General features: G+C 40.2%; 1 protein-coding gene across 3 annotated transcripts in view; it reads left to right on the top strand.

Moving 5' to 3' along the window:
- The window catches only part of WTAP (WT1 associated protein), a 32,858-nt gene that overhangs the window by 8,461 nt on the left and 4,228 nt on the right, over positions 1–20,169 (top strand). For 2 of the 3 annotated variants that reach the window (XM_083176226.1, XM_083176225.1), the window contains exons 4-6: positions 2,676–2,734; positions 6,269–6,396; positions 8,461–8,639. In XM_083176226.1, coding sequence (XP_083032352.1) covers positions 2,676–2,734; positions 6,269–6,396; positions 8,461–8,639 — 366 coding nt within the window. Of the gene's footprint in view, positions 1–2,675; positions 2,735–6,268; positions 6,397–8,460; positions 8,640–8,860; positions 9,851–20,169 lie in introns of those variants that run through there. The other variant, XM_083176227.1, reaches the window with a different exon arrangement.

Below are 20,169 nucleotides of genomic sequence, written 5' to 3'. Positions count from 1 at the left end.
ATTTGAGATAGAGAGATATGAGGGCCCTGCTTGCAAGATATAATGGGATATATTTATTAAGCTCGGTGAAGTGATAGTGTCTGGTTTTTATCACCGGCCAATCGGCTCCTACCTGTAATTTTTCAAATCAAGCCTGTAACTTTACAGTTAGGAGCTGATTGGACGGTGATAACAACCATAAACACTTTATCATTTCACCGAGCTTAATAAATCTGCCCCTATATTTCAATGATGTATCTTGCATTTGTTGTACAAACACATGAAATACACACAACTATATTTTATTTGTGCAATAAAACAAGTTTTCCAAACAGTACACAAACTTTGTTTCATATCTCAAGTACTGAATTTGAATGCTAAGCAATCATTTTCCTGCACATATTTAGTGCCAGTTACATATCATGTCCTCAGTAGTGCTGTTATAGATATCCCCAGTAGTGGTTTAGCAAGGATTTTATTTTTCCACTTTCCAGAATGTTTGGTTTTCTAAATAATTTGGATAAGGGATACTCAACCTGTGTATCTATCACCAAATACACCCCTCTGCTGAACTTAATTACTTAGTCTAGTCAGAAAAAAAGGTACACTACCATTCAAAAGTTTGGGTCACAGAAATTTCCATATTTTTGAAAGAAAATACTTTTTTTTTTTTCAATGAAGAGAACATTAAATTGATCAGAAATACACTCTATACATTGTTAAGTAAATGACTGCACTAGCTTCAAATGTCTGGTTTTTAAAGGAATATCTACATAGGTGTATAGAGGCCCATTTTCAGCAGCCATCACTCCAATGTTCTAATGGTACATTGTGTTTGCTAATTGCAAAAGACGACTAATGGATGATTCGAAAACCCGGTACTCTTTACTTATCACTGCACCCATCACGGACATTGAATGCACTAAAAAATCGGGTGCGACGGGACCGACGCGATGCCCGCGATTTCCCATAGGGAACAATGTTAAATGTCTCAATTGCCCTGATTTTCCTGTTCAATGCCTCAATTGACACGATTTTTCCATAGGAAACCATGTTAAATGGCCCACAGAGGCCAAATAGGCACCCTGAAGTGTGAAATGGCCCCCACAATTGTTAACGCCACCCCACGATCAACGTGAACCTGAAGCGTGGCGAGCGGCGGCGGTACGCGTCCTACGACCTTTTCATACCCCCACTATCCACGTCGGCGTGGAGTTGAGAATAGAATAGTATGGCGATCCAACGAGCCAGAAGCGTGGCGAGCGCACGCGGATACCTGTGAAGCCCGCGAAGGGACGCGTTTACCTGTGAAGGTATCCGCGTCCCCTTGCGGGGCTCGCTGCGCTCGCCACACTATTCTATTCTCAACTCCACGCCAACGTGGATAGTGGGGGTATGAAAAGGTCATAGGACGCGTCGCACCCGATTTTTAGTGCATTCAATGCCCGCGATTTTTTTACCTGCGATGCCCACGATCAAAATCGTGGGCGCCGTGCTAGGTAAAGAGTTCCGAAAACCCTTGTGCAATTATGTTGGCAGAGCTGAAAACGTGTTTTCTCATTAGAGAAGCTGTAATACTGGCCTTCCTTTGAGCTAGTTGAGTATCTGGAGACTTACATTTGTTTGAGTATACTCTCAAAATGGCCATAAAAAGGGAACTTTAATGTGAAACTCGACAGTCTGTTCTTGTTTTTTTGAAATGAAGGCTATTCCATTTGAGAAATTGAGCATTTCCTACAATGCTATGTACTACTCCCTTCAGAGAAAAGCACAAATAGGCTCTAACCAGAGTAGAAAGAAGTAGGAGGCCTCTGTGCACAACTGAGCAAGAGACTAGTTTGAGAAATAAACGCTCACGGGCCCTCTACTGGCGGCTTCATTAAATGGTACCGCAAAAAGTGAAGAGGTGACTCTGGGGTGCTGGCCTTCTACGTAGAGTTGCACAGAAAAAGCCATTTTATCGTGTGGTGTGTGAATTCAATCAAGTGCGCCCTTCCCAGCAGCCCATTTTCCTCCTCCAACTGGTTCAATCAGCCAGTGACAAATAATAGCAGAAAAAGGGGGTGTGGAGGACAAATCAAAGGCACTTTGGTTTGATGTATAAATTGGAATGTTTATTCCCAATGAAGGTATATAAAAAATATTTTAATTTCACTCTAAAAACAAGTGCTCCAAAGTACAAAATAAAAAATCAAGAACCATATGCACAGTCCAGATACTCTGGGTCCACTATCGATTTATACAAGGTGGAAAAAGCAATATAAAGTTCGTACCTCTATTCCCGTGTATATATATATTCAAAACTCTGTCAGTGTATGCTCAGTGTAGTAGGACTTTCTGGCAAGAGTCGCGTGTCTCCACAGCAGCCGGGGTCCCGACTACCAGTCGGATGATGGACAAGTCTTTTTATCTGGTTAGAAGGGAACCCACATTAAATTATAGTCCCGGACCTGGATACGGCTCCATTATTGGGTAAAATAGATCAAATAAAATAAGGGTGACTACGTCCACCTGCTGCCCGGGATTGAAAAAATACTCCGGTATTGGCGTTCCTAGTAGTAGCTTAATAAGATTGTCTGTTTGTGCCATAATGTTTTAAATGAGTGCATATTTTGGCTGTTGCATAGTAGTGAATCGCCATTATTTTTTCTTTAGGAATTAAAATTAAGGATTTTTTTTTCTTCACCCAATTTTAGGTGGAAGCAATATGAAGCATACGTCCAAGCTCTTGAGAACAAATATACTGACCTCAATTGTAAGTATGTCCTACAAATACTTTTTACTTTAAACAAAGTATATTGAATGTTGTATTTGGTAAGTGGAATACACAAGTTGAGCAGTCGGTAATGCAGGTTACACACTAGACAATAAGTCGCCTGAGATGGGGTCCCAATGCATATCCGAACAATATATCAGACTTCTTCTTGTCCGGAGGGTATGTCGTCTTGTCCTCCCAGCTGCGGGGTCAATCAGGAAAAAAAAAAAACTGCAGATAACTATATATCCAAATAATTGGGTAAAAAAAAAAGTAGAATGACCCTGTCGACCTAAGCCCATGTCTACCTTTTCAGGTGTCGACCCAAGCTCTATTTAACCTTCATAGATGTGGTATTCAATCGCGGTCACGGCTGTTGATCCGTCCTGACAGCCGTAACCCTGGCCTGTTTTCATTATTTGCTCAACATCGTATAGCCAAGCGTAATTCAATGTCCTGCTTGGCGATCGGTGAAATGGGGACGTGTCTACGTAAACGGCCATGGATTGTAGAGATTCGGCAGTGATCGCAACAATTCACGGCCATTATCGACAAAACGCACCCGACTGTGCCCATTCTGTCGATCTGCCTCTTCAATGCTGTCGGGCAAGAAAAAGTAATATGTTCTACCAGAAATGTGGTTATAAAATTAAAGCAAAATTAGATCATATTGTATATGGTATAATAATATATATATTTTTACAGTAACCAGCCCATAAATCCAGAACTTTAGTAAAGGTGCATATACACTAGACAATAAAAGAATTGTGCATATAGTCTAGGCATTGCTGGGTACACTGTGTAGTACAATTTGTGTCCAGCTTAAGTCTCCTTGCATAAATGAATATTTATTATAAAGCTTTAACACTGTTTTTACTGAAACATTTAGGGGAATTAGAGTCCTGTTGTCAACCTGTGGGTCCTAACCTTCTCAGCATGGGGTCACGATTACATGTTGCTGACCATCAGGTTGATGACTTATCTATTCTCAGTCAGAGATGAAATATCTGTTGAATTGTCTTGTTATCTTATACTCCTCCCATCATTTTGTGCCTCCACAATGCTGACCTGTGATGTGATGTCCTTCTGCAGTAACTTGCTGGGATCCTGTAATTTTATTGTCTAATGGTTTCCCAGAGCAAAATAGTTTGAAGACCCCTGATCTAGAGTATATACCTAGACTCTTCAGCAGAAAATGTCAACTTTCTCAGGCTGATGGGTTGTATCTATAAAGTACAGCTCCCTGATACTGAAATTGAACAGTTCTGCCATCCAAGTCCTCTACAACAAAGCTGTTAAAACCTGATTTTTTTTTTTTTTTTTTTTTGCCGTTGTCAAACACCTAGAAATGCTAGAATGCAATGCCTACCATTGTGGGAGGGGGTGGGAGGGGGTGACACAAATTTTTGGGCTCATTGGGAGCAGTTTAGTCACGTCACTTGAGACAAGAGCTATGGGTGCTCAAAACAATTGAATTTACCCCTCTGTGTGTGTGTGTGTGTGTGTGTGTGTGTGCTGGAAAGGAAGTGAGCCATAAAATCTTATTAATAGTGACCCTTTGTATGAAAAGTGTTCAGATGTTTTGTTTTAAGCGGTATGAAAAGTTATTTTGATTTGAGATAAAGAAGTGTCTACCTTCAGGACGTAACTTGTATTCTAGCACACACCCAGGCTGATAAATGTGACTTACAGATTTTAACTTTGTCATTATTGTGACAACCAGCTAATGAAGGTAATTTGAGCATTTACAAGTACCCTTCATAATTTTAAACAACGTGCTGCAGCCACCACGTGTAAACGGAATGTTGACAGGCCGACCAGGTTTTGTTAGAATTCTGTCAAGGAGAAAAGATGTCTCTGACCTCACAGCTGTAAATACCTGTATCCACCTGAAAAGGGTATTCTGAAGCGCATCATTCTGAGATGAACATGGTCTTCCAAAATATGGGTAAACTCCCATAAAATTGGAAAAGAATGATGCTCTGAGAAATTGCAGAGTCCAAAAACTGTCGAGTCCAATAGCTAACAGTCACCATGTTAAGCACTGATGTTAGCCAGTATAAATGCAGCAAATGAAACCTAAAAGATCTGTGAAGTTTTGTTCTTCATGCACAATGAACTGTTTTAGAAAAAGCAAACTAATGTATTTCCTATAACCATGAAGTAGGTGCGGTATAGCGCGCTGCCAGTCATTAGTCCATAATCCTGACTGCTGGGACTCAGACAGTGTGGCAAGTGCAACAAAGTCTCTTGCTGGCTTACCACACTGCAAGCTTGTATTCTTCCTCTATGGGGGTTGTGGACCTCCACGACAGAGCATAGCCCCAGTCAGTCGGGATCCCAATGTCGGTGTAATGACCGTCGGAATCATGATTGTTGGCAGGCCACCCTACAGGTCCTTGATGTCTTGCAATCCTTGGGCTGTATTCAAATGCTCTTGTGCCAGCAGCCACTAGAAGGCGCTCCACTTGGGTACATCAGGCAGCCGGTGCTGACAGTTCAGCTCACAACCCCCTCTGGTGGTCAGCTGAAAGACTTAAAGTCAACTGCTTAAGCGTGCAAATAGAACTTTCCATGGCGTACCCATTAGTCATGTTGGGTTACGTTGCTCTGCGTGCCTAAATATGACCTAAATGGGTAAAATCAATTGCATATCGCCCTGTGATCTCCCATTGTTTTAGATGGAATATCGGGTGCATTACGACAATTGAATACGGCACATTTTGTCCAAGGAGCCTCTCTTTATACCACAGTATACTAGATTCACATTTTCCTCTATCTGACAACTAAAGCTAAACATGTGCTTGGGCATCTGATCAGAGCAATGATTAAATAGCTCCATTACCTGCTGCTCACACTTTTTTTTTTTTTTTCACATCATCCGATGATGCAGTGAAAAGTGTGTAATGTTAATAGTTTGGGTACCCAGATGTTTAGACCCCCCATGCAGGCAATATTAGACATATTTCACCGCTTTACGTGGCTAAACACGCAGCTGCCCGCGGCATAACTTTGTAATGGGTGCCTGATCAGAGCAAGATTTCAATAGGTGGTGTGCGGTAGCATTTAATTCCCTGTGCTTCTAGTCAGTTGAAGCAGGAGATGTATTTTTAATCACCTCAACAACAAAAAAATTGAGGAAATCATTTCGAGTTTAAAATGTGTTCACTCATTTCTAAATAAAATGTATCATATTTTAAGGTTTTGTAGGGGCAAAAATATTATCTCCTGGCTCGTATTACAGGCTGTGTGAAAAATGGCATTTAGTAGCTGATTGGGCATTTATCACCCATACGCTTCTTTTTAAGGCTTAATAAATGCTCCATGTGTGTGCAGTCACTGTCTGCAATGCTGTGGCCAATTAGGGAATGCAAGTGGCAGTCTTTTGCACAATATTTCTTACAAGAATGTTATGCCCTCTTAATTACACTGACGTTGGGATTTACACTGGCTATACATCCCTTTTTGGTACTTTTTTGTTGTCTTTATAAAAGCAATGATTATTCTGGTGTAATATTGGCGCTCTGTCTTCAGCTAATGATGTGACTGGACTTCGGGAATCTGAAGAAAAGCTGAAGCAGCAACAGCAGGAGTCTGCTCGACGGGAGAATATACTAGTCATGAGACTGGCAACAAAAGAGCAGGAGATGCAGGAATGCACGGTTAGTGTGGGATTTTCCATGTGTTCTACATTCTAATTCAGCCTAAAACTAAAAGCACTTGTAAAGTATTTGTGTACAACAAACACTGGCTGTTACACAATCAAATTTTGAAAGACAACTATACGAAAATTAAACCAGTGGAGAGAGAAGTGTAATGCTATGTACACACAATATTATACATATCAAAAAATTTCTGTGGCCGCCACATTGCACCATCTGTACACGCCTTAAGAGGCATGAATGTACATTAATAGATTAAGATAGCTTAAATGTTTATAAAAAAAGAAAAAAATTCTCATCTCTATCCTCTTTTTAATATAAATAGGACAAGGTACATGACTAAATTGCTTTGCAGTTTCTTGTGGTCTCCAGTGGGGAGATGCTGTGTGGCAACCGTTAATGAAGTGATATAGTTATGTAATGTTGACATGCCTAGCTTGTCTGCATACAGTTACCATGCTTATAGACTACTCTACAAATGGATCCAGCATTGGGGCAATAATATCATTAGCAACCTACTTACAAGGATAGATGCTACATTCAGTTGACATTTTGATTAGTTTTTTGGCTAGGTTTATATGTTCATTTTACATTGTTCTACCACTAGATGGTGCAATTCTCTGGACACACATAGCCACGGTGGACTTGCTATATTACAGCCGATGCCTCAAGTGTGAGCTAAAAATATGCAATAAATCAGCTAAACTCTACTAAAGGTGGAGCGCACATATGTCCAATGGTGGACAGTTTAATTACTCCAATGGGTGCCCACAAAACAGTTGAATTTCCCTCCTTACAAAGATCGGATTATATAGTTTCAATTATAAATACTTCATAGCTTAAAGTTGAGATTCCTGTAAAAGTTAACTTGGCAGAGATGCTTTATGTGGGGTACTCCCTAATGTGTGCTACCAACTAATGTACCATAATGTTTAACATGTTTATTACACCTGTTTTTGAACACTTTTAGCAGTGATCTTTACTTTGTTTGGCAGTATTGTCATTTAAAAGTAAAATAATGAATAACTAATGGTGTAGTGTGCTATTTTGCATTACAGTTGAGACTTATGAGGGTCCTACATCTATGGCCTGATTTTCACCTGTGCCAAATGGCAGACCTTGTTGATCAAAGATTTGTCAAAATCCAGCCTGGTCAAACTAAAAATGGTCAACATGGGTGAACCGGATATTTTTGTTGGATTTCGCCTAACCCATGCATTGAGAAAATGAGGAATTGGCCTGATTTTTAGTCTAATGTATGAGCCTCATAAGACAATAATATGTATAAAAAAATATTACTGCCTAAAATAATGATGGGTTTGATGTCTAAAGGTGCAATTTAAGACTGACCTAACTTCTACTGTTACCAATAGAAACCAATCGCATTATATTGGTCATTTATCTAGTGCATTGATTCTCAAACTGTGGGTCCTGACCCCAAAGGGGGTCGCAACCATCTTTGCATGGGGTCACGACTCCATGTTGCTGACCATCAGGCTAATCTCTCAGCTAGTGATACAAGGAGTTTGAAAAATCAGTTACTTCTGACTCCTTGCATCATTTCGTGCCTCCACAATGCTGCCATGCATGTGCGGTCTGCAGACCACACTTGTGGTGACCGCTCTGTGGTAACTTGCTGGGGTCCTGTAGCAATTTTTAATGCCTGATGGGGTCCCAGAGCAAAATAGTTTGAGAACCGCTGATCTAGTGCATTCTGTAAAATAGATAGGTTGCTATGGGCAACTTCCTTTTTTATTTTATTTTTTTACTTTTTTGCCTGTGTTTTTAAGATTTTGTATGTAACATAGGAGATGTGTGTCCTAATGTTCCCTTGTGCTGCAAAACGGATTCATTTTTGCTTTCTGGTATAATTCTTCACTTATCGCAGGTAAATGTTTAAACAGATACGCAGACACATGTCCCTTGAAGACATGATTTTGCAGTGGTCTCCGGCCATTATGAAACCTTGTTACTTAAATTCCATACTCTCAACTACAACAGAAGCTGTGCTGTTTCTTGCGGTCCTAGCATGCTAATAATTATGCCTTTGGGTCCTCTGTGCAGAACCAAATTCAGCACCTCAAGCAAGTCCAGCAGCCAAGTGTTGCCCAGCTGAGAACTACTATGGTCGACCCAGCCATCAACTTGTTTTTCCTCAAAATGAAAGGTGAACTGGAACAGACTAAAGACAAACTGGAACAAGCCCAAAATGAACTGAGTGCCTGGAAATTTACGCCTGATAGGTAAACAAACCAAATACTCCCCAGTCAAGACTTCCCTGACAGTCCCACTGCGAGAATGCTATGGTGGGATGGCCAAGTACTCGTTTTGCACACCAAGACTCAGACTCTTGTGAGCCAAAAAGCCACTTTCTTACATTGTCCAGCTTATAATGCATAATGTAAAACTTATCAGATGAACCTTGTATTTCAGCTTTTTATTTTCCTCCCCTCATTTGCTTCAGAGGCCTGAGTGCATCGGACTATTCCGAAGAAGTGGCCACATCCAGCAGTGTACCCATTTCTAGAACACTTAGACACTTGCAAAAATGATTCTGATTGAAGAAAATACAGGGAGAAAAAGAAGTCTTAAGTGCGGCACATTGTGTCAGCAGCCATATATGGAGGAGAGAACTTAGTGGTTTCGTTTTGTTTTTTTCCTTTTGCCATAAATCATGAAATTGAACATGTAATATTCCCATAAAGTGTAAAAGATGGAATGTTCATTGCTCTTTACATTGAGCCTAGTGACTTATAGACATTTAGGCTGTATTTTCAAATAAGACTCTGGACTTCATGATTGTTCAATGAACTGCTGGGCCCAATCTCAATCTAAGGTGATTTTTGTTTAAACAGGGGCTTCCTCGGGCGCATAACGTTTATCAGTCACACCAGAGTAGTGCATGCTTTTGGTTTACCAGCTGGCAACTATGTATCGCTAGTAAACAGCTGGGATTTAGTTTCAAGCACACTTCTCTGATGTTTGGTAATCTAATGGAACTCGATCACAAAAAAAAAAACATCGGTATTGAATGAAGGTGTTACTCACCTCCATGGGACTGACCTTGAATAAAGTCTTTCTGCGGTTAGCCTGTTTTTGCAAGGCTAGCTGTAATATTGGCAAAAGAGCATGCCATGAACTTAGATCAGGCTTGCTGCTATATGGCTCTGCCTAGTTCTTCCTTTGTTTGCCTGTTTTTATTTTTGCTTTTTGTATTGTGTGCTTTTATGCATTAGGTCTGAATTTTTTTAAAGACTTTATTTAGATCCCATTCATTCTTTTTTAGGGAATTAATATTTAGTTCCCTTGAAAGCCATTGGAAGAATGGGCCGGAATAGATTTAATTGCAGCTATGCAGAAAAGAACATTTCTAAGTTTTCTAGACACGTTACTTTTTTTTATATCGTCAAATGTCTTCTGTGAAGAACTAAACTAAAAGACTTCTGAAGTGCAATGTTTGTGTATAACCAGTTATTGCTTTCTTTTATTAGGTTCTTTCTGAAATAATAATTTTCTTTTTTTACTTTTCTGAAAAATGCCTTTACAGAGTATAGGTTATGTTACACACATTTTGTAAGCATTCTAACTTTTTGTATTTCTTTATAAATGGACAATCAGGTAAGCAGGTTACAGTAATTTGCCACTTGAAAATAGGATCATTAAACCTGTAAATGTAATTCCCAGGTGTGTGTGCCTTGAACACTTAAACTGCATAGGTTTATATCTTGGTACAAAATGCCTGCAGATTTTTAAACGTCAAGTCTGGTTGCATTCCCCCCCAAAAAAATGAAAAGTGAAAAAAATGAAGTACAGTTTTTTTGTTTTTTTTTTAATTGGGGGTTATCTAAGCCAAGATCATTTCTTTTGAAGTATAAATTACCTGGAGTGTATATATAATCTCCCATCTATTTTATGCTATTGTATAATGTGCACATGATGTATATAACATTTCTTTCTACTGGGCCATTTAAAGCTGTTTCACCACTTAGGATATTTTTGTAGCATGATGCATATTCATATACACATGGGGCTTCACCATTCTGCCCCTCTTCCCATGGTTCCTCCAATTATCTCACTGCCCACCGGAGTTTACAACTTCCCGTCCTCTCCTGCCAATTTAAGATATGCTTTATTTATTAGCATATTAGAATTAACAGAGCCCCGATTAACAGATCCCGGGGCTCTGGCTGTAGCTGGCGATTTATATTTGGTCTGCAACACTCCAATGGTCAACGAAGAGTTCAAATGAGTCTGAATAATCTAATTGGGATCAGTGACAGACCACTTCTATTAGATCTTGTACAGTACATATAAACAAGATTCTAGGGCCGTCCTTCTTCTGGTGTATTAGAGCAAAATAGATCTAATACCCCTTTTAGACATACTACCCGGGATTTTGGTCAGGTTTACCCGGGATTTTCAACCCAGGTCACTCCCGGGATTTTAGTAACAGACCCCCTTTCACACTACACCTCAAATCCAGGAAAAACCCGGGTATACCCCTTTCACACATAAGCCAGGCTTTTCAAGCATTTCAGTGTGTCATCATTAAAATGGGACATGCCCCAGCAGCAAAAAAAAGCAACATCATATGTTTAAAACTGAAAAACCCGGGTAAACCCATTCAGACATAAGCCGGGTATTACACCCGGGAGTTAAATACCGGGAAAAACCCTGGTCAATTGCAGGTGCTCAGTATCCGGCAGTGAAATCCCGGGTACACCCTTTCAGACATACGCTAGTCCCGGGTCTGGGCGCGTTCATGTGAAAAAACCTGGGATTTTCGCTTATGTCTGAAAGGGGTATTAATCAGAACTTGGAATGGAAATCCCTATGAAAGTCTGTACACGCAAAACACGGGCTGGAGCATGACTGGTAAAAATTCTTTAAACACAGGGATCAATTATACCTGTTTTTACAATTCCCTTTTTCTTCATAGTAAGCTTGAAATTGGGTGATAAAAATGTTAAAATTTACAAACCATCTTGGGCTGAAGTTATGTAGATTGGGAGGTAGCAGCATTGTACCTTTTCAATAACCAGATAGTACTTGCTGTGATCATTGTTTGGTATACAACACAAATGACCGGCCCCTGTCTGGGGCCAATACAATGTTATAGAACATTTTAATGGTCTGTAATCAGCATTAACTTAATTTCTGCTACACCATAAAGTCTGAGTCTCTAAAAAATTATTACCATCTTGTTTCCCCACAAAATAACTACACCCACCACAGTTCTAATGAAGAAATAGACACTAGTCCAGGGTAGCAAACTCCAGTCCTCGAGAGCTGCCAACAGTTCTTGTTTTCCAGACCACCTGGCAGGTGCACTCTTTACTCACTGACAAATTACAACAGATCCACAGCTGGAGATAATCACTTGTGATTCTGTGAGGAGACCTGGAAAATGTTAACTGTTGGTAGCTCTCGAGGACTGGAGTTAGCTACCCCGGTTCTAGTCTGCGTCTCCTGAGAATGCGCTCCCGCCCCAGAGCATCTAGCAGGAGTTAGAGTGGACTCACAGTCTACCTCTTACAAATATAATGCTGCGCGTACTATGGCCCTTATTCAGATCTGATTGCAGTACAAATTTGTTCTCAACATGGGCAAAACCATGTGCACTGCAGGTGGAGCAGATGTAACATGTGCAGAGAGAGTTAAATTTGGGTGGGGTGTGTCGAAACTGAAATCTAAATTGCAGTGTAAAAATAATGCAGCCAGTATTTACCCTGCACAGAAACAAAATAACACCTAAATCTAACTTTCTCTATACATGTTACATCTGCAGTGCACATGGTTTTGAACATTTTGAGAACAAATTTGTACTGTGATCAGATCTGAATAAGGGCCTATGTCTCATGCCAGACAACATGCTGTGGGTTCCTGGCAGGCACACTGGACAGTGGTCATTGATTGTCTGCTGCAGGAGAAATGATGAGAACAAAGTCAAGGAACATTCTCCAGTTGCTGATATTCATTTTCAAGTGGTACTGGCCACTGGGATTTGTGTAGCCCTAAGTTTGAAAAAGGGAAAAAATCTCATTAAATTACCTATAAAAAGGCAGTTGAAATCTGTAACCTACATTAGTTAAAAATAGATTTAATTTTTTTCTCAAGGACAGTAAAGCCATTATTATCCTGTGGTGTTTTGTTAAGTAAATAACCAAATTATTATCCTAGTGACCAAAAAGTTCTCCTAATTTTAAAAAACTGATTTATTTTTTTTTCTTCTAAAAACAAATTGTACTTGTGTTTGTGTTTATTCCATTTCTAATGTGCACAATTAGAACCAAGTTTAGACCTACGGTGACCTTTCCTTCTAAAATGTTAAAGCTTGTGTTTGGTGGGTTCCTTACAAATCTGAGTTGGTATGATCTATCTACATGGTCTGTGAAGCTTCTAATGGCCTTGCACTAGCCTGCTAAACTTGCATTTAAACAGTAAGTTTGTATGAATTGGAATGGTTATAGCAGCTCTGCTTGTCTTTTAATGTGTAAAACCACAGAGGCACAATTGGCGGTTTTAAAGACCAGTTCAACTATTAACACTGTCAATTTAACCCACTTATAGCTTTTGTGTTTTTAGTGCTGGTATTCTGTAAGGAGATTTTCCATCAAAGTGACTTGTACATGCCCTTGTTAAACAATTGCTCTATACATTCCTTTGTTCTGCGTTCCAACTTCACTATGGGGAAGTGTTTTAATCAGACCATCCTTAACAGCTTGGTAAATATTGCTCTCTGTACACCTTTTTGTGCGGAGATGAAAGTAACGTCTGATTATATAGATGGATGAGAAATATTACCCAAACCAGAAAGATTAGGCGTGTATTAAGTGACTGTTACATCAGGGTATGTGCAACCCAAACTGCTAATGTGCATGTGTAATGCCACAAATCTGAGTTTACTTCAGTTGCTTAACCTCTGTTTTCTTCCAACTGGTAGATGCTGGACTTCTATACATGAAAATTAATCTTAATGTTATGTTTAGTGTTTACAGCTAAAATAATGGTGTATACTTTGTCTACTGTTCTTAATGGGTATGGATTTAAAGATCAACTGCCAATAGGTCATCACAAGGGGTTTTGTGGTGGTTTTTTTTCTAGGTGTCATGTTTAACCATATGTAAGCCAAATTAGTAGAAATATGTATCTACAGGGGCCTGATTAGCTTCAGGCAAGGTGCCTCGCTCCGCTACCACTGTTGGTTACTATTCAAATTCATAGTGTACGTGGATGGTAAATGATGAAGTTAAGAAGAGCAAAATATCTAACCTAGTCACCCATATGTGAGTGCATATTGACCTGTTGAAAGTTGATCCATCATCTGGAGCCCATTCTGAACAGTACTTATCTTTTTACAGTAGACCATATTGTGTTGAGGATTTACTTTCGTCTTCTTTTTTTTTTTTTTTTTTTTTTTTTTTTTTTGTGTGTACAATCCTTTTGTAAAGAGATAAATGCCAAATCAATTGTTAGATGGACTTAGAAACCAACAACAAAACTAGTTCTAAGAACAGGAGGTGTAACAAATCTATCATCTGTATAGCAAACTGGAGAAATCGGTCATGTTAAATTATGGTGGGTGGCAAGCTTTTGAGTGTGTACGCATGCTCATGAATTACACAGGTTCTCTAGCTACTTAAAACCAGATGAAGTGTAGGCAGCCACAGGACCCATGTCATTTAGTAGTGTCCAGATTTATTGGGACAGTATCGTAAGTATGACTGAAATGGTATCTGCACACTACAAATGCAAGTGGTTTATTCACATTTTGTGTTCTTTCCCTGTCTTTGAGGATTATCTCCCCCACCTCCATTGACTTTCTCTGAATGAGAAATCGTAAATGTATTCTCATATCTCTATTCTACACATTTAAGTATACACTCGGCTATATCCTGTTCTGGTTAGTTTTATTCTCCGCCTTTGAATCTCATGGTTGGAGAGAGCTTTTTGTGTTCAGTGAATTTGATTGATTTCAGCTGACTCAGTGGTTGTGTATCATTTATGAAGTGAAGAATGGTTTAGACGTCACATTTTATTTGAGCTTGGTATATCAAAGAAATGCAGTTAAAGTGGATGTCCAAATCGATATATTGTGTTTACAGTGGTATGCTCTTCTATTGGTTAAAATTCCATCAATCTAGTCATTATGTGTGCACCTTTTAAGGCTGTTGTCTGATCCTGTTTGCAGTGGTTTCTTGATTTATGGATGGGTCTTCTAAATAGTTGGGCATAGTGAATGTGTACCCCTGTCGGCGGTACATACAGCTCAATCTCGTCAGTGCTCCATGTTCAGGAAGAGAATGACTTCACTGAACGATATGGGTTGAAATGCTGGGTCCTTCAACCTAACTGATTTCAACTGGGTCCTTTTTACACAGTATCCCGAGTTGCTGGACCTGCACATGCAATATCCCATTATATTGAAGGCAGTATGAAAGGGGTAGAATAATGGCCTGTCATGTTTCAACATGCTGGTGCAAAACTTAGCCAATGTACTTCATATTTACAGCAGGTGTTGATGTAAAAGCTAGGTTGCATAAATTAGTGAAATTAAGCTGAGTACACAGGTAATCGATGGTGCAACACTATGAAGCAGTAGAACAGATCATAGTCGCTACATGCTCTGCTTTATGGCCGTGTAATTTGCTTTTACATGTTTCATGTAACAATACCTTGCCGACCATGGAATCATACTATTGGACATCCAATAGGATGAAATGACCACCCAAATCTTATTTTGGGTTTATTTGGGTGTATAATATATGGTGGTCATTTGTGATCTGCCACAGATCGCAACATTGTCCAATGTCGTTAAAGTACCCAGCTTTAGTATTTTTTTTTTTAATGAAAACATTGATTTATAAGGTGTCAACTTAAAGTTGTGCTTTGAAATTGATTATTACTGTATCACTGATAAATCACCAAAGCAGAGTTTCCCAAACTCTGCCATTAGAGTTCCAGTATTAGTTATTGCCTTGGTCAATGTTGTAACTATCTGGACTCAAGCATGAATATCCTTGAAACCAGATCTGTAATGGCTCCGTTTGGGAACCTCTGCGTTACATTACAGGTCAAGTGTTTTTTTTTTTTTGTTTTTTTTTATGGCATTCAACAGGCTTTATTGATGTAAGAGGTATTAAAATGATCCGTTTTCTGTATTTTTAACTAGGTGAGCTGGAATAATTCCTCAATTTGTGCTTGCGCTAAATTCCACCCTAATCAGACTGTGTAGTTATTACACAACTATAATTTGGCATACCAGTTCAGTCTGGTATATGTAGCAGTTAAACTGATTTATGGTATTGGCTAAAAAAAATAAAATCCACACTGCATTCTAAATTTTTTGGAATCATTGGTTATATTTTTGTAGTCGATTTGCTTTATTGTTGTGCTTGTGTCTTAAGCTGGGTACACCAGTATGTGGATTGTAATATCAGCCGCATCGCTCAGTACGTACCGGGGATGGTGCACTGCCATGTGGTGTTCCCTGGGTAATCCTGTTGGGCGTGCACACTAAGCTTACATGCGCCCAGCTTTAGAAATGGGCTCCGACCGCTAGTAAATCTCTCCATGCATACTCCTTTCTAGAATCCAGCTGTGTTTGGCACCTAACTCCCCAGTGCATTTGCGGAGAACGGTTTCCTTGTGTTTACAGGTGTCTGTTGTGATTCTCTGTGCTATTAATGTAGTCTGACCGAAACCTTGTATGTAGGGTTTCTCTGACACACTAGAGCACAAGGCATCCCAAATCATTGCAGAGGGGAAAACTGTAGTAAGGGGTCGGTAGCAGGTATGCAAGTTGAAAACAGACTGGCTATAATTCTAGTAGTATAAATGGTCAGTTGTATAATATGGTGATCCTTTTTAATGTGGATCACTGTCTATCTCAAGAAAACAAAAATGTGGGACTCGTCACAGAATTGCATAATTAAGGTAATAACTTAACCAAGTCCTGTTATAAAATGTTAGAAGTTAGCTTTGCATCTTAAGCCGCATACAGACTAGACCAAAATGGTAAAAAGATTTTGCACAGGAGGGCCCTTCTAAGCGATATCTTTTACGATCTCATCTAGTTACTGATACGCTCTCCCACACAACGTTAACCACCTCCTCCCTTGTCTGTACATGTACAGATGAGTAAGAACCTCTTTAACACTGCAGAATGACCTCCCCACACACGCATATGGCCGTTGCTCACTTCTACCGGCAAGTGTGTATGCCAGTGGTTCACTGGGCCCCCGAGTATCAGAATTTTTTCACGGCACCCCTAGGGCAAAAGTTTTTTTTTTTCCATTGATAAAACAGAATATTTTATAAAAGCGAATATTCAAATGAGTAAATTGTGTTTATCTCATCCTTAGTGTGAGTTATGTGCTAATGGACAGGATTCACTTCTGTTTGTCCACATATACCTGTTACATTAGTCATAAATTAATGTACATGGACCACCAACCCAGAGCACCTCTGCAAGTCTCCGAAGGCACCCCAGGGTGCCACAGCACACAGTTTGGGAACCAGTGGTGTATGCACTTGCTAAGGCTGGGTCCCGGCTTTGCCCAATATCGGTGATGGCGGGAGGGATCAGGTAGTGGATTTAGAACCACCTAATGCTCTTGCTATACATTAAACTACAGGACAGGCAAGGGGAAACCGGCACTCCAGCACTTAGAAAGAATAGCTGACCGGGGTGCTGCAGGCAGGGAAGATGCAGGAGAGGTTGTATAGCAGCACTCCACGGGTTCAAACAAGAAGACTCCAGACACTGGTAACAGTCAACGTTTCGGAACTTTACTTCCGTTTTCAAGACAAACCAAAGAATAATGTACAAAACCGCCATAAATACAGTGCAAGATGTGCAGCTCCTCTTTTCCCTCCGCCCGCATCCAGTCTGTCAGCGTCCATGTTCCCGCCGTTCCCGGGTCCCCGTGCAGCGTCAGACTATTATTTGTGAGGTGCGTTTACCTAAATAGTCAATGGTAAAACTTCGAGGACTGCGTCCAACGCACTGCGTTGTCTGCATTTAAGGAGAAATATCTGTAGCCACAAGAATGTTTGGTTTTTCACCCATGCATGTAATTTTATTTGGGGGGGGGGGGGGGGGGCGGGGTTCAGTGTGGTGTGCTGTGCTGCCAGGCATCACACACTGCATGGCTGTGCACTTTTCGCTATATATGGTAGTGACAAAGCACGTTTTTCCCTTGCAACTCTATGGGGTGTTACTAAAAATTTGGCAGATGCGATGTGCTGTCTGGAATGGTACATTGCATCCAACACTTTGAGTTGAAATACTTACCTCCTTGTGAGCCGGGTTTATCAAGCTTCAAAAAGTGATAAAATTGAGTGATAAACAACCAGTCAATCCTCAACTGTCATTTCTCAAACCCAGCCTGCAACTTTGCAGTTACGAGCTGGCTGTTTATCACTCTCCATTTTATCTTTTTGAAGCTTGATACATGGGGCCCTATGTGTGGTGTTTTTTTTTGGGGGGGGGGGGGGGTTGCATTATTATTAAGTTGTTACAGCGGTGTAGTAAAATGACACTGATTTTAAACAAGTTTAGAAATCCTTATTCCCTGTCCGACAATTACATACACCAGTGGTTCCCGACCCGGGTCCTCAAGTACCCCCAACAGTGCATGTTTTCCAGGTCACCCGGCAGGTGCACTAATTATTCAGGCACATTTGAAAACATCCACAGGTGGAGCTAATTATAGCACTTGTGATTCTGTGTGGAAACCTGCAAAACGTGCACTGTTGGGGGTACTTGAGGACCTGGGTTGGGAACCACTGACATACACGGTTTAATGCTGATCAGTGTCATTAAACAGTATGTAATTGTCGGGCAAGGAATCAGGATTTCTAAACTTGTTTAATATTCTTGATATCCTGACCTGAATGTCAGGAGCGTTAAATTCTTTGAGTAAGCACCAATCAGCTTAAACATAGAAACTGTGCCACTTAATAATATGATGGTAGATATCAGACCCTAATGTTGTAGCCTAGAGAGAAATTATGGGTCATATGTTACCCTAGTGCTGTGGTTCCCAAACTGTGTGCCTTGGCACCCTGGGGTGCCTCAGGACACTTGCAGGGGTGCCTTGGGTTGGTGGACCAGGATCAATTCATATTATTTATGGTCAATGTACCAGGCAAAACCAGTGCTTGTGGCTGCCAACTGGTATGTTTAGGGCAGTGGTTCCCAAACTCTGTGCCAGGGCAGCCTGGGGTGCCTCGGGACACTTGCAGAGGTGCCTTGGGTTGGTGGACCAGGATCCATTCATAGTTAGGGTATTAACATTAGTTGGGTATGTGGGTTAGATGTTTTGGTATTTTACATATGAGGTATATTAGGAGCTTTTCAGGCCGTTAGTATAGACCTCATTTGAATTGAATATGTATCAAACAGGCATTTTATTGGATTAATTGATATTGTGCAAGTCAAGTTTACAGGGTATATGGTCGTTAGTTCGACAGCACTACGGTCAACATGCATCAAGGTGGACATGTCTGACGGTTGACATGGGGTTAGGTCACCTTGGGGTTTTTCACTTTTTTTTTTTTTTTTTTATTCGAAAGGTGATATTTCATGCCCTACCACCCCCTAGTAGCACTACGAGGGGATGCGGTGCTACATTCTGGTGTCCATGTTGACTGTGTTGACAAAAAGGGAAAGGCCCATGTCGACCTATAGTTGTCGACCCAATGCATGTCAACCTTTGTGCTATCGACCCAATGATATATTTACAGTAACCCCTGTGAGCATTTAACACTGTTGGTTGCATCATGGTTTCACTCTAATATGCAAAATTTGGGCCATCGTTTCTATGAGCAGAAGGTTCATATACCTTCTGTTGCTTTACAAAATATTAAAGAAATTTGCCTGCCAAGATATCATTGTAAATGTCTTAAGCCCAGTGGTTCCAGAACTGTGTGCCGTGGCTCCCTGGGGTGCCATGGGACACTTGCAGGGGTGCCATGGGTTGGTGGTCCTGGACCAATTCAAATATTTATGGTCAATTATTTATGGACAAAACCAGTGCTGGTGGCTGCCAATCATAGAATATGTGTACAAACAGAAGAAAATAGTCCCCTTTACTACATAAATTAACCCAAGGATCACATATAAACACAATCTACTTCATTGTGTAATTTCATTTTTTTGGCCTAGGGGTGCCATGAAAAACTTCTGATACTCTAGGGTGCCGTGATTCAAAAAAGTTTGGGAACCCCTGTCTTAAGCATTAGAATATTGAAAATCGCTAATTTTGGATAACTACCCCTCGGTTCTGCATATTCCAATGTGTGACGGTACAGCTGCTGTGGCTCTGGTCTGCCTGGTGAAAATGCACTAGCCAGTTTCGGTCTGTAAGGACAGGGCTTGGGAGGTCTGTTTAGTTTCGACTCTTACACTAAAGTGGTTTAAATGCACAGTAATCTGTATTATACATTCTAGGAGCAAGAAGTATTATTATATAATGCTTGCTCCATTGATTTATTTTTTGTTATAGAAAGATCTATCATTTGAGTAGGCAATTTTATAATAGTGTTCAAATTTAAACAAACTATATAAAAAAATAAAAAAAAAACACTGTAAACCATTCACTCTGGTGATAATTCTAGTCTGACTGTTGGCATTTATCTCTTTTTCAAAAGAGTATTCATTCATAGGTCTGAGATTTTCTTACTATAGATCTTGTTTTCTTTCATGCATTTAGCCTTGGTCAGTTTCCTTCCTTTCTTAGTTTACAAGGTTATACGATGGAACACCAC

This window comes from Crinia signifera, chromosome 3 (genome assembly GCF_055691185.1).
Source record: "Crinia signifera chromosome 3, ASM5569118v1, whole genome shotgun sequence".
Classification (NCBI taxonomy): Eukaryota; Metazoa; Chordata; class Amphibia; order Anura; family Myobatrachidae; genus Crinia; species Crinia signifera.
Note: the sequence above shows the minus strand (reverse complement) of the source record. Positions and strands in the feature narration are given on the sequence as shown.